The following is a 15,470-nucleotide window of genomic DNA, read 5'->3' on the forward strand; positions in this document are numbered from 1 at the left end:
TTTGTTTTATATATTCTTTTTTGTTGTTGCTGTTTTGTTATGCATGTTTTTTTTTTCTTATGTTTATTATTCATTCTGTATGTGCCCTGGGATCAATACCTGTAATTATTCCAAGTCAAACTATTTATTGTTACAGATAATGCTATTTAAATGCCAAAAGTGCTACGATGCTTATTTCAAATTTTCTTCGTTGATGTTGTTCTAAAAGTATATTTTTCCCGGGTAATCGGTATAACATCTGGGCAACAGCCAAACTTTTTTTTTCAGCTCGTTATTTATCGGTATACTAGATACACTCGCAAACTATTTCATTTCTTATGATCAGTCGATCTCGATCTTTTCAATAGAGCGATTGTTAGCCTAGCTCTATTTTAGTTTTTTTTCGGCTAGGCTACAAGCCTGTACTTACATAACCAGTTTTTAATTAAATTTTTTAAATTATTATAGTACAGAAAAAAAAAAATAATTAACTTTTCAAATATCATTTGTAAGTTGCGTTTTTCTATCATTATAAATTTATTTAATAAAATTTTCGAAAAAAAAAATAAATAAATAAAGAATATAGAATTAAAATAATAAAAAAAATTAAAAAAAAAACATTATCATAATAAAGTATAAATTTTTAATGTGTTTTATAATATAATTTTTTTTTTGTAAAGTGCGACATTTCTATTTCTAAATCAAACAAAAAAACCTTTTATATAAATTAAAAAGTGAATACCTTTAAGAAATCCTCAGTATTTTACTATAATATATATGTATAATATACAAAATTAATTAATTGCCGAAATTAAAGAAATTAATAACATAAAAGAAAAACAAAAGCTTCATTAGTGTATAATTATTAAAAAAAATAATTATATAAAAATTATTTCTTGCAAATGTCATTTATAAATAGTATAATCTATATTGATTGCAAAAATTTATAAAAATTCGTTTAAAATTTTGCAAAAATAATTAGTAACTACATTATATTGAAAAAAAAAACAAAAGATAATAAAATTGTTGCGTAATTCTTAAAATTTATATATATATATATATATATAATTACATATACATACACATTATATTTATATTTTTAATATATTTTCATAAATTTTATATATATTATATATTTTATTATTATATTTGTGTATATTCACATAGTTATTAATTTATATATACATATATATACATATAATATAAAATATTTTTTTTCAACTTATATATACAAATATATCCATATATATTTTAAAAACATTTAATTTATAATATATAAGTAAAATTGACTATGAACAAAACAAAAAAGTTCTGTTTCCAAAAATATAACTTTTCATTTCTCATATAGAAGATATTAAAAGCAAAACAAAAACTTTTTCTAATTATAGACAGGAGCATTACGGTGAGATTTTATAAGTCTGCAAAGAAACTATTAATACCACTCTGTATAATTTTTTGTATTTAAATGCATGAAGAATAATTACATATGTATTTGTGGTTCGTACTATTATATGGATCGCATTTTATAACTACTAGGTGTCTGTCTATCTTGTCGTTTAATTGTCTCTATATGTATACAAAAAAGAAATGTTTATATACATTCACATATTTTGAAATTTCAAAAATATTATAAAATTTATTTATAAATACAATAATTTTTTTATAAAATATGCAACAAAATATATTATTAAAATAAAAAATTCTTTATTTAATGTATATATTCATTTATATATTATGTATATGTATGTATATAAAATACATGAAAAGAGTGACTGATCGTTCCATATAATTTATGTTACATAAAACTTATTGTTAAATTATGCCAATTTTTTTTCTTTTCTTCTTTTTCTATTTATTTTTATATTACCTATACCATATTTAAAACTATTTAAAATCATTTATATAGATTATAGCTATTTTATTTTCCGTTATATGCACACATCTTCAAATAATTTTCTTTATGTATAGGCACTATAATAAATAATTATCTATTTAAATTTATGTAGATATGTATGTATATATAACCATACTTATTACGTATGGGTACCTGAATTATTTAACATTTTTACCTAGAGCCATTCGTTCACAACCCGAACACATTTACAGATGTCTTCTCTTATACGCTTTATATACATAATATTAATATATGCATATTTACATGTGCCAATCTATAGAGGAATGTATGTATAGTTTTATAATAAATTATGTATGTACACACATTCATATATATTATGTATGTACATACAACCATCTATATATTTATTGTCTCGCTAAAATTTAATTTTAACTTTAGAATGTTCATATGTATTTTGTATATACCTGTAAATATAATTTTATAATAAACATATACATAAATATCTAACTATCCTTGTACAAATTTTAGCACACACAATGGACATACATTAATACATGCATATCAGTATGCATAATATCTATATATTATATATGTATGTGAAATAAAATTAAATAAGCACTAAGCTATAATATAATTAATTAATAATACACAATTTATTTTAATTAACTCTATTTTAACAATAATTTACGAGCTTAAATATTTTATTTTCCTTGTCGCATATAAGTACAATTATATGTTTATGGTTGTACATACATACATAACAATACGGTGCTACACTTATAAATTTTAAGAGATAAAGAGCCTTTAGCTATAGCTCAGATATACACTCATACTTATACAGAATACAATACTCATTTAATACGTTTGTATGCATGTGTATATATACATATAACGGTTAATTTAATTTTGTTCTATGATAACAATGGTTCCTTGAGATAAAATGGACACTTGCCAATATGAAATAAAAATTATAAAAAAAAATGATCATTATTCAAGCTATTTATGTACTTACATACATATCCATACCTATGTAGATAGTATATTCGCATAGAGCGGATCGCTTATATGATAAAGTATTTGCAAACATACAATATAAAAATGCCCTCAAAAATATTTTGAAGGATTTATTTAATAAAAAAAATTATTATTATTAAAAATTTAAAATTATACTACCCTGAAAATGCAAACATTCATAGGTACCTACAAAAATATTGCGTACATACATAGCGTATATTGTATGTATGTATGTATATTTTTAAAAATTTTCACGGGGTCTTATAGGAATGTACACATAAGTATGTATGATTGTAGCTTTTTTTGAAGAGAAAAATTTTTCAATATTATTATGTAATACATTAATTTTTTTTTTGAGAATTATACATAAATATGCATAAGTTTATTTGAAGATAAATACCTAAGTACATATGAATGTAATTGTCCTAACATCATAACAAGCAACGAGACTAACTTTTCAATAACACGAGGATCAATGATATTTTACTTGAATAATAGAACGTACATACATTCGTATGCAAAAAAATCATAAAAAAAAAAACTTTTTAAAAAGCATAAACTACATTCACTTTTTTGGAGGATGGTCCAAAGTGTGATGCCATTGCAATAAAAAAAAAGCACGGCTTATTCAAAATGTCTTTTAATATTTGGTTATGGTAGCTTATGAATATATGTAAGCTCGTTTAGACTACATATTCACTCATATGTGCATATACTGGTAATTATGGTGTGCTACAATCTTTCTAAATAAATCCATACAATATGCAATAATATATTGCTTGATACCAAACCTATCAAAAGTAATGTTCCATTATTAGCATTTTGAGTTGATAATCAAATTTATGAAACGAAACGAACGTAAGAAATTTAATAATAAAACTAGGGAAAATAATTCGTCTAAATGTTAAAGCCAGATTCCTACATGAGAAGGAAAAACATACTTGCAACATATTGCATTGCAAGATACGTGTAAATGATCGATCGTGTAAATATAAATTTGTATCTTGAAATGGAAGAGCTACTTAAGTCATTTAAAGTTATGGTTTATGAGTTAAAATTGTATGTATTACTTATCGGCAATTATGAATGCTGTTCCATAACTAACATTTTTTTTTTAATTTTAATGTCAGAAAGAGAATAATTTGACATTTCGAATTTTATGTTTTTTTTAAAAGTAAATGAAATTGAAAAATTATCTGTCAAATCATTGCGATTTGTAATTATTTTAATTTATAAAACTCTACTTGACTCATAACATTTTAATAAACAATCCTCTAAAACTGAAATATATTTTACATCAAAATATTAATGTAATTATTTTATTCAGATTAAATTCAGGTTGTTTTGTAAGGAATGGAGATGCACATATACGAGATGCAAACAAATTACATTTTAGTACATTTTATTTTCAGTACTATAAAAAAAAGCACTTATTTTGTCATATCCCTGCTGTTCAAATGATAACCTATTATGTCAAAATTCTACTGTCATGGTCATGTCATTGTTCAGTTTATTAGAAAAATTTATCATCCAAGGGATAACATAATACATAGTATATAGTGTTATTTATATTTAATTTATATACTTAGGTACTTAATTTTAAAGAAATATCCCATCTATTTTTTTTTTTAAATCTTGACAAATTAAATATACTAATTTTTTCGTAAATTTATCTAAAACTATTAAATTTTAAGACACGTGTCCACCACCTAACAGGTAAAAAAAACGCAAATTCATTTTAATTTTTAGTTCAGCTTTAAATTTTATGCAAAAATTGCGTTGCACGAGTAAAATATTTTTACAATTTTTCTTTTGGTTTAATGGTTTTGGTTAAATTTATATCTGAAGAAAAACCATAAATCAAATTGGGAAAAGGCATCTTATACATACAATACACTGTAAACTATTTAACATTAACATAATATAGAATTTTTTTAAATAGAGCAAGTTTTCGCAATTGTACGTAGTTTGTATTAAAGCGTCAGATACATAAAAAAATATAAAAAAATATAGTTGAAATCTATATAAGCAAATAATTAAGAAATTTTGAATATGCTGATGCTGAAATAAAAAACACAAAAGATATAAAAAATGTAAAAGAAAGTAGTGTGTGTATAGTATTTAATTCAACTTCGGGTTTACAAGTCCAGATTTTCGCAAATAAAACCACGTCATAAATTACTTCCCGGTCTTTTGTTTGAGTTTTACAGATTATTCTCTTTATACGTTTTACCAATTTTGATTAGCAAAAATCATATGTACAAAAACTTAAAAATATTTTTAATATTCAATCAACTTAATTAACTAAAATCTAGGTTAGTTCAAGTTTACATATTAAATTTAAATTTTTTAAGCAAAAGAAAATTATTGGACTTCTATGAAGAATATATACATACATATTATATTAACATGAAAATATTGAAAAGTTGGAAAATTTGTTTTATTCATAATTTATTAATTTTATTTTAAAATGAAAAGTATACATAGGTACTATGTAAATTACACACAGTAGATATTGTGCATATCTAAAGTCATTTTACATGAGCTTTCCTATAAGAATTTGGTATTTTTTTTATCTGAAATAATCTAATAACCAAAAATCCGTTATTTTCCTTGGGATAAATAAATACTATATAACATGTAGATGATACCTTGTAATGTCAGCAAAAATGTTTGTCTGAAAAATACCGATTTAATTTACCTTTGTCTTAAAACATCATTTCTAACAAAAAAAAACTGAATTCAATTTTCTACAATCGATTTGATTAATTTTTTTCCTAGAAAAAATGGATGTGTAGTTGTGTTTTTAAACGATTTTGCAATTAATTTTGCAGTTAATTTTTTGAACTCGGGAGGGTAAAAATTTTGTAAAACAACTGAAACCTAAAATATTGCTCTTAGAATATCAGAAAAATTTATAAAATTTTCAACAATTACCTACCCACCTATGCTTCTAAATTCCTACATTTTTTACGCAATTGTAATTCCTTTTTTTAACAAACATTGAAATTTAATAACGGGTAAAACTTGTATGTGTGAACTTTTGTTCTTTTGAAATTGATTTTTGATCAATTGTCTGTATTTGTTTTAAAATAAAATGTTAAAGTTAAAATGCTTTATATTTAAAAAATTTAGTGAAATTCGAATAAAGTTGAATAATATGTTATATACATTATGTATATTTCTCATTTTATGTTAACTGTTATGTACAATGATGAAAGTTAATGAAAGTAACGAAAAATATTAAACACTCACAAACCTAACAAACTGTTTCTTATGCTCGTGAAACGTTAATTATCTTTTGTCAATATATATGTATATATATTTAAAAAATGAAATCCATATCAACTTAAAAAAAATTTTAATTTATTTTTCAGGTAGAAACATAGAATAAATCAAAATGGAGGACGGTCATATGAAAACCGTCGATGAAGCTTTAAACTTCTTTGGAACAGATTTTGAGCGTGGCTTATCGACAGAACAAATTAAAAAATATCAAGCTAAATATGGCCCAAATGGTAAGTTTTTTTTTTTATATAGGAATAACAATAAAATTGTTATTTTATAAAATTTTGTTTTTTTATAAAATTGTTAATTTATTTCAAAGTTTAATATTTTTATTTTTTTGTTTGCAGAACTTCCTACGGAAGAGGGTAAGTAAATTAAAATTTTTTCAGAAATTTTCGTAGAAAAATTGTAAAATCAATCAGTTCACTTTAGTGCAAAAAGCTTAACCACGCTGCCTAATACAGAACGTTTTATTTTCAATAGCTTTTATTTTTCATTTATGATAAAAAAATTTTTTTTTTTTAAATAAAAGAATCAAATTTCACGTTCGACTCCTGAATATCCATCTAAAATAACAAATCAAAAAACAAAATTCATAAAAAATTCTTGCTTACAATTTAAAATAAAAGTTATAAATCTTTGTTCCTAACGAAAAAAAAAATTAATGCGTGATTAAAGTTAGTTAGTGAAAATAATTTTTTTGAATTAAGTGGGACTGTTATAAATAGATACTATAAGTTTTTGAAATGATTAAAACTCAAATATTTGTCTTAAAATTCTCTCATTATTTATAGGAAAAACCATTTGGCAATTAGTTTTAGAACAATTTGATGATTTGCTTGTAAAAATTTTGCTGTTAGCTGCAATTATTTCATTTGTAAGTAAAATTGGAGACGTCACTATAGCCACGGCTAACATTAGGCCTTTAATATATTTTAATTACACCGTTAAAAATTGGTTTAGTGTTAGTCGTTTCAAAAAAAAATATGACTTTTTTTAATTATTAAAACAAAAAAATAACGCTAATTAAATATTTTTTTTTTCATTATTTCTTAAGGTATTAGCTCTGTTTGAAGAGCACGAAGACACATTCACAGCATTCGTGGAACCATTAGTTATTTTACTTATTTTAATAGCAAATGCAGTAGTAGGTGTGTGGCAAGAAAGAAATGCAGAATCCGCTATCGAAGCTTTAAAGGAATATGAACCTGAAATGGGTAAAGTTGTGAGACAAGACAAAGCTGGTGTTCAAAAGGTTCGAGCACGAGAAATTGTACCTGGTGATCTTGTTGAAGTATCAGTTGGTGATAAAATTCCAGCTGATATAAGAATTACAAAGATCTTCTCAACAACCCTTAGAATCGATCAATCTATTTTAACTGGTGAATCAGTTTCAGTTATTAAACATACAGACCCCGTTCCAGATCCAAGAGCTGTAAATCAAGATAAAAAAAATATATTATTCTCTGGTACAAATGTTGCTGCCGGTAAAGCTAGAGGTGTTGTAATTGGAACTGGTCTTAACACAGCTATTGGTAAAATCCGTACAGAAATGTCAGAAACCGAAGAAATTAAAACCCCATTGCAACAAAAATTAGATGAATTTGGTGAACAATTATCAAAAGTAATTTCAGTTATTTGCGTTGCTGTATGGGCTATCAATATTGGACATTTCAATGATCCAGCTCATGGTGGCTCATGGATCAAAGGAGCTATTTATTACTTCAAAATTGCTGTAGCTTTAGCTGTCGCTGCTATTCCAGAAGGTCTTCCAGCTGTTATTACCACTTGTCTGGCTTTGGGTACACGTCGTATGGCCAAGAAAAATGCTATTGTACGTTCACTGCCCTCTGTAGAAACTTTAGGTTGTACTTCCGTTATTTGCTCTGATAAGACTGGTACATTAACAACAAATCAAATGTCAGTATCCAGAATGTTCGTTTTTGACAAAGTTGAAGGCAATGATAGTAGCTTCTTAGAATTTGAACTTACTGGCTCAACCTACGAACCTTTGGGAGATCTATTTTTGAATGGCTCACGTGTTAAGGCCTCTGAATTCGATACATTACAAGAAATCGCCACAATTTGCGTAATGTGCAACGACTCAGCTATTGATTTCAACGAATTCAAACAAGCTTTTGAAAAAGTTGGTGAAGCCACAGAAACAGCATTAATTGTTTTAGCTGAAAAACTTAATCCTTTCAATGTTAACAAAAGCGGTTTAGATCGTCGTTCTGCTGCCATTGTCGTCCGTCAAGAAATTGAAACTAAATGGAAAAAAGATTTTACACTTGAATTCTCACGTGATCGTAAATCTATGTCATCATATTGTGTTCCATTAAAACAATCTCGTCTTGGAACTGGACCAAAACTTTTCTGCAAAGGTGCACCAGAAGGTGTTTTAGAACGTTGTACACATGCTCGCGTTGGAACTTCCAAAGTACCATTAACCTCAACTCTTAAATCAAGAATCTTAGATCTTACTAGACAATACGGTACAGGACGCGATACATTGCGTTGTTTGGCATTGGCTACTGGTGATAATCCAATGAGTCCTAGTGATATGGATTTGGGAGACTCAACCAAATTCTACCAATATGAAGTTAACTTAACATTTGTTGGTGTTGTTGGTATGTTAGATCCTCCACGTAAAGAAGTTTTTGATTCAATTGTCAGATGTCGTGCCGCTGGTATTCGTGTCATTGTCATTACTGGTGATAATAAGGCTACCGCTGAAGCTATTTGCAGACGTATTGGTGTATTCACAGAAGAAGAAGATACAACTGGAAAATCATATTCTGGACGTGAATTTGACGATTTATCCCCAGCAGAACAAAAAGCTGCCTGCGCCAGAGCTCGCCTATTTTCACGTGTAGAGCCAGCTCACAAATCCAAAATTGTTGAATATTTACAAAGTATGAATGAAATTTCTGCTATGACTGGTGATGGTGTAAATGATGCTCCTGCTCTTAAAAAAGCCGAAATTGGTATTGCTATGGGTTCTGGTACAGCTGTAGCCAAATCAGCCGCTGAAATGGTTTTAGCTGATGATAATTTCTCATCCATTGTATCTGCTGTTGAAGAAGGTCGTGCTATTTACAATAATATGAAACAATTTATCCGTTATTTAATCTCATCAAATATTGGTGAAGTAGTTTCTATTTTCTTGACAGCTGCCCTTGGCTTACCCGAAGCTTTAATTCCTGTTCAATTGTTGTGGGTTAACCTTGTATGTTTTTTATATATTGTAATATATGCTTCGTATTTACTGTAATTCTTTAATTAGGTAACAGATGGTTTACCAGCTACAGCCTTAGGTTTCAATCCACCCGATTTAGACATTATGAGCAAACCCCCACGTAAAGCTGATGAAGGTTTAATTTCAGGATGGTTGTTCTTCAGGTATATTAGATTTATTTTTTTTAATGTTATCAGTGTTTTATATTAAACTTCGTTTTTGACATAAAAAAAATTTCTCATTGCAATAGATATTTGGCTATTGGCGGTTATGTAGGTGCTGCCACTGTTGGAGCTGCTGCTTGGTGGTTTATGTATGCTGATGATGGTCCACAAATGAGCTACTGGCATTTGACACATCACTTGGCTTGTCTTGGTGGAGGAGAAGAATTTAAAGGAATGGATTGCAAGATTTTCAACGACCCTCATCCAATGACAATGGCTCTTTCAGTACTTGTCACAATTGAAATGTTAAATGCCATGAACAGGTCTTTGAACTTCTTTTACAACTTTTTGAAATAATTTTTTATCTAAATATTTGTTTAATACAGTTTATCAGAAAATCAATCGCTTGTAACAATGCCTCCATGGTCCAACATGTGGCTTGTAGGGTCTATGGCTCTTTCATTTGGATTACATTTTGTTATACTTCATGTTGAAGTTCTCGCAGTAAGTAATTTTTTAAAATAAAATTCGTTTGTTTTTTTCTAAATAATATAAAACTATCTGCTGTTAAACAAATTAATCAAACTTTTATTAACACAATTTTAAATTATAATTAACTTCTAATTTCAGACCGTATTTCAAGTTACACCCTTGGGTACAGATGAATGGATTACTGTTATGAAGTTTTCAATTCCTGTTGTTTTACTTGATGAATCATTGAAATTCACTGCAAGAAAAATTGCTGATGGTGAGAATGCTATTTATTCTGTTCATGGAATTGTATTGATGTGGGCAGTGTTTTTTGGATGCCTGTATTTACAATTGCTTTAAATTATTTTTGTTTTTAGAATTCCCTTCCTTTTTATGTTAAAAAAGATTTTTACGAAAGCAAATTGTTTTATAAGTAAACAATTATATTATGTATAGTGAATTATTTAAATTACTTTAAAAAAATAATAAATTGTTTTTGCAAAAGTTGTTTTTATACCAAGTGTGGAAAAAATTACTAAAGAATTAACCAAAATTCTAACTAATTTAAAAAATGAAAGCCAAGTAAATTAAATAAGAACAAAGCGAAATATAACATGTATTGTTTATATTTGATTTGGCTTTAAAATGTACTTATTAATTTAATAAAGTGATAAGAGCATATTTTTTTAAAGTTGAACAATCTTTATTACAAGCCCGCTTTTTTTAAAATTGCATTTGATACAATTATTTGATACAGATTTTTTACTAATATACTTAATACTTTTTAAATAACATATTAAAACTTTTACAAAAATATTAAACATTAAATACGTATTTAAATTTTCCTAGTTTTTAGCATTTATAAACATTTCCCAAATTGAAAAAAGTTATGAGTTCTTCAAATAAGATTTAACAATATTTATTTTTTTTTTTTGTAAATATCTTAAATGATCTTAAATATATTAATTAATATACATCTTGCATATAGTACGAACGTATTAAATAAACTTCGAATTTGTAAGTTAAAACTGAAAAAATAAATTTTAAACTCGAAATTAATATAAGAATAGTAAATACAAAGACATATTTTACGTTGTTACTTTACTGTTTTAAGTTTTTTAATATTTTAATGAATGTATTTTATCATTTCTTATTTCTAATATTATTATCGTATATGTTCATTTTTTAACTATCGTATTATAGGTAATTCTTTTGTATGTACCATCTATATAAAAATTGTGTGTATGCATTTAAATAGTTTCTGAAACTTACTTTTAAAAAAATGTTCGTTAATTTGGAAAATAAAAAACAAAGAAAAAAAAAATTATTTGATTATGAAATTTTAGTTTTAACTTACTAGTTACTAGTTTTTTTTAAACTAGTTTTAAATTTATTTTTATTAAATATTTTGATCAAAAATGAATGTTTGTATATAAAACCGAATTTTGACATTTATTTCAAATAAAATTAAAATAAAATTTGGCATATTTCATAAAGTATCCTACTAATTAACTAAATGCATCATGTATAAAATGTTGTGGAAAATTTTTTTTCTACTTGTTTTTTTTTTTTGTAAAAATAAGCATGCCCGAGATGCTTATTTTTTGGAAATAATTTTAGAATCTGAAGAAATGAAAAGAGCATTATTTTCAATAATCATAAAGGACCGAAATTTATAATAATTATTAAAAATAGATGCTTTAAAATTGAATATTAATCTAAAAATAACTGCTATTGACAATTAAGTGAGCTGAAATGATCTCGTACAAATGGAATGTCTTAATTTTCGGTACAATATAAATTTTTAAAAATTATTAAAACTCTTATATTACATACTTGCAAAGTAAACCAACGAAAGTCCAATTATTTTCAATACAAGAGCCCAATAAAAGTTTAAACAATTCTATAACTATTTGCCGAATTTCTCAATTTTTTCGATTCAAAACCACTTTTACGTTTCGAAAGCTCTTCTTAACAACATAGACAAAGTATGTGTCTTACTAAATTGAGTACATTTAGCTTGTTAAATTTATTTTAAACAGCTATTCCCTGGCTAAAAAAAAAGTTGTAACTTTTCTAAATCAATTTTGAAAAACTTGATAAAGGCGGCCTTTAAATAATCTATTATTAGAATATTAAACATAACTTCAGCTAGATTATTAATCATAACTTCATTTAATTTAAATTAATTGTAATTAATTTATGAATAACTCGAATGACTAAAATTAAGTTTGTTGCATTTTTATTTCTTCTTCAATGTCTCATTTTTTGTGTTAAATTTTTTAGTCATTCTCAAATCCGAATTCAATAAAATTGTTTTTTTTTTTTCATTTGGATTTTTTTCATTTTTGCTGAATATAAATATGTTAAAATTTTTAAAAGTAGAGTGAAATATCGAGAGGAATACATAAAAAACATTCTTTGAATTTGATAATAAATACAAGTTGATACTAAATGTCTTTTTATTGAATGAATCCACTAAATGCGATTTAAAGAATCCAAAATAAAAATAGTTTAAAATTAATCAGAATCTTGTACATTCCATATTCAATTATGTAAAATAAAAAAACTGACTTTTTCAACATTACATATTTCCCAACCAATTATATACTAATTCTCTTGTATAAATTACATAACATATAATATTAACGCTGCGATAACATGTGTTATTCGTTTTTAAATATTAATGTATGTACTAAATGTTTGAGTTAAGTATAAAAAATATTAATTGATGTTTTCAAAAATTGAATTTAACAATGTTTGCATGTTTGTTTTTCAAAAAAAAAAAAATTTATACAAAAAGTAAGTACCTGCATATCTTAGAATTTAAAAATAAATATAAAAATTTTATTATAATTCTTACTAATCATTTTTATTTTATTATATACAACAGTAAACCCCAATTTCCATTAAGATGCATACCAACATCCATATATTAAACAGCAGAAGACCCCAGTTCCATGAATTTATACAATGATATAATTAAAATGATCATAATTAAAAAATAAAAAAAGGCATCCTATTAAAAAATAATAGCTGGAATGAATTCATTGGCGAAATACATACATATTTTACAATTACTTACAAAACCCGTATTTATTTATTAATTTTTTTTAAGCCTAATAATTTTAATTTCCAAACACCACCTTTTTAAATTAATAATGTAGCGTTTTTTTTTTTTTATATATAATTTAATATTATTTTTATTTGTAAATTAAAAAAAAACAATAATAATATTAATAATATAATTAATAATTGTTGTTGATTGACGATTATTATTATTATTTTTATTATTATTATAATTATTACTTTGATCACAATATGATTTACAATTAAAAGTTTTTTAATTGCTTTACCCATTTTATTTTATATTCCTTTGAAAAAAAAGAAAAAAATTGAAATAAAATCAATTTAAAGCTTAACTATCATTTGAAAATGAAATTTTTTTTTGTTTTTTAAATGAAATTTAACCATAAAAATACTTCAAACAAAAAAAAATCATAATTTTAAATTAAAATTATATACATACATATATATATGTATATTTTATATACATTAATGTATATATATACATAATAAATCATATATAATAAATATATTTTATAGTACCCGATGTTGTGGTTGATAAGTGGAAGTAAAATCGCCAAGCTTCCTTGTAACTTCTCATCAGAAAGCTGTAAGAGTATTAGTTTTTACTATTGATTCTTATCAACGATAAATAAAATTCTTTGTTAAGTTTAATTCATTAAATATATATTTTAAAAGAACAAATTAATAAAAATTTTAAAAAATGTAATTAAATGTTATATACGTTTCAATTTTAAATTATTTTAGGTTTATCCGAATAAAAAGAAAACTTGCATATACATTTTTTTTTTTATTTTTTTTTTATGTCTGATTATTTTTTTTTTCTTTTTCAATTATATTTTTATGATTTAAGAAGTCGTTTTTGATAACAAAAAAAAAACAAAAATACAATCGAATTGTTTGGAACCACTGAACATATTCAGAAAAAAAAATAAATTTACCTACCTAAATTTGATAAGCAATGAAAAAAGGAAAATATTTTACTTTATAAACCAAAAAAAAAAAGCAATGTTTAAGAAATAAATTAATTCAAATAGAAAATAAAATTATTTATTAAATATTTTTTTTATTTTATTTTTAAAATCAATAAAAATATTCATTAGAAAAATTTGTTGCATTAAAATCTTCAATACCGTTAACGACTGATCCTCTGATTAATAACTACATAATATTGTAGTTGATATCGAGTTTCATTCATACCGTACCTATATTTCAAAACTAGAAGAGTCATCTCTCATTGGCCTCTGTCATCATTCTCCCAAAAAAAATTAATGAAAGGAAAAATGAGTGAAAGGCAAAAATTACTTTCCATCAAAGAAAAATTTAGAGAATGATTCATTTTGTTTTCCGTAAAAAATTGCAACGCAAAATGGCAACTACTTTTGACATTTCATGTAACATTAAAAAATGAATGATAGGCTCTCTCTAAAATGTGGATTATACTAACAATGACGAAGTTGCTCTTTATTATTATGTATTGAAAGGGTATTCGAAAAATAAGAGGAGTTAATATTTTTTTAAAAGTCCTTTTAAATTTTAAATGACGTTAAAATACTTTTGGCGGTTGTAATTTTAATTTAAAACTTATTTCTGATAATAACAATCAGCAATTTCAATTTATACTATCGAATTTTCAGAATGCCAAATTTTACAATACCTAATATACGTATGTACTTTTAATTTTTGAATACAGTTCTCTAAACATTTCCAATAAATATGACAAACTGAAGAAAATATTGTATGTAACCCAGCATTTACACATACAAGTTACTTGCAAGCAAGTTTGTATAATATTAATTGTCAATTAGTTTTTCCAAATGTCAAATTACTTGCTATTATGACGTAGGCGTTTAGCAAGTTAATTTTTGAAAATGTCTTTGAGAAGAAAACAACTAGCAATATATATAATTGTTTATAAATTTTAGAAACCATAAGTTTGCTAAGTTTAATTTTTTCAAAACAAAATTCAAAAATTTTAAATTAAAAAAAAAAAAAAAATCAAAACAACAAATTTTTTTTTGTGAATTTCTCAATATGTCAAATTACTTGCTCAAATTACTGGCAGCAAAATTTTCTTGCAAGTTGAACTGCAAGTAAACAAGCAAGTAGAAATATTTCAATGTGTTAGTAAAATTTTTGTTTGTATTGCAACTTTCTTGCAAGTAACTTGTACGTGTAAATGCTGGGTAAGATACGAGTATTTACTTCTCTTTATAGCGCAGTGAAAAAGAAAAAATAATAACGAAAATTTCCAAGAAATTTCGTGTTTTTAAAAAAAATCGAAATTTCTCACTTTGCGTAATTTTTTACGAGGACAGGACAGATATAATTGATTATAAAAGCAAAAATCAAGATCTGTCAATTATTTTTAAAA

General features: G+C 24.7%; 1 protein-coding gene across 4 annotated transcripts; it reads left to right on the forward strand.

Annotated features, from left to right (window-relative positions):
• Positions 1 to 308: 308 nt before the first annotated feature.
• On the forward strand, positions 309 to 13,875 carry LOC129607553 (calcium-transporting ATPase sarcoplasmic/endoplasmic reticulum type). Of its 4 annotated transcripts, none has more exons than XM_055518603.1 (10): positions 309 to 487; positions 6,226 to 6,366; positions 6,484 to 6,501; positions 6,931 to 7,013; positions 7,194 to 9,365; positions 9,423 to 9,538; positions 9,625 to 9,861; positions 9,925 to 10,042; positions 10,169 to 10,286; positions 13,616 to 13,875. In XM_055518603.1, the coding sequence occupies exons 2-10, from the start codon at positions 6,249 to 6,251 to the stop codon at positions 13,645 to 13,647; spliced, it is 3,012 nt and encodes a 1,003-aa protein (XP_055374578.1). In that variant the 5' UTR covers positions 309 to 487; positions 6,226 to 6,248; the 3' UTR covers positions 13,648 to 13,875. The 4 variants fall into 4 exon arrangements, with proteins under 4 accessions (XP_055374578.1, XP_055374579.1, XP_055374576.1 ...); XM_055518604.1 differs by lacking the exon at positions 13,616 to 13,875 and adding an exon at positions 12,903 to 13,098; XM_055518601.1 differs by lacking the exon at positions 13,616 to 13,875 and having other exon boundaries at positions 10,169 to 10,523.
• Positions 13,876 to 15,470: the final 1,595 nt, after the last annotated feature.

Source organism: Condylostylus longicornis, unplaced genomic scaffold (genome assembly GCF_029603195.1).
Source record: "Condylostylus longicornis isolate FDR11 unplaced genomic scaffold, ASM2960319v2 ptg000027l, whole genome shotgun sequence".
NCBI lineage: Eukaryota > Metazoa > Arthropoda > Insecta > Diptera > Dolichopodidae > Condylostylus > Condylostylus longicornis.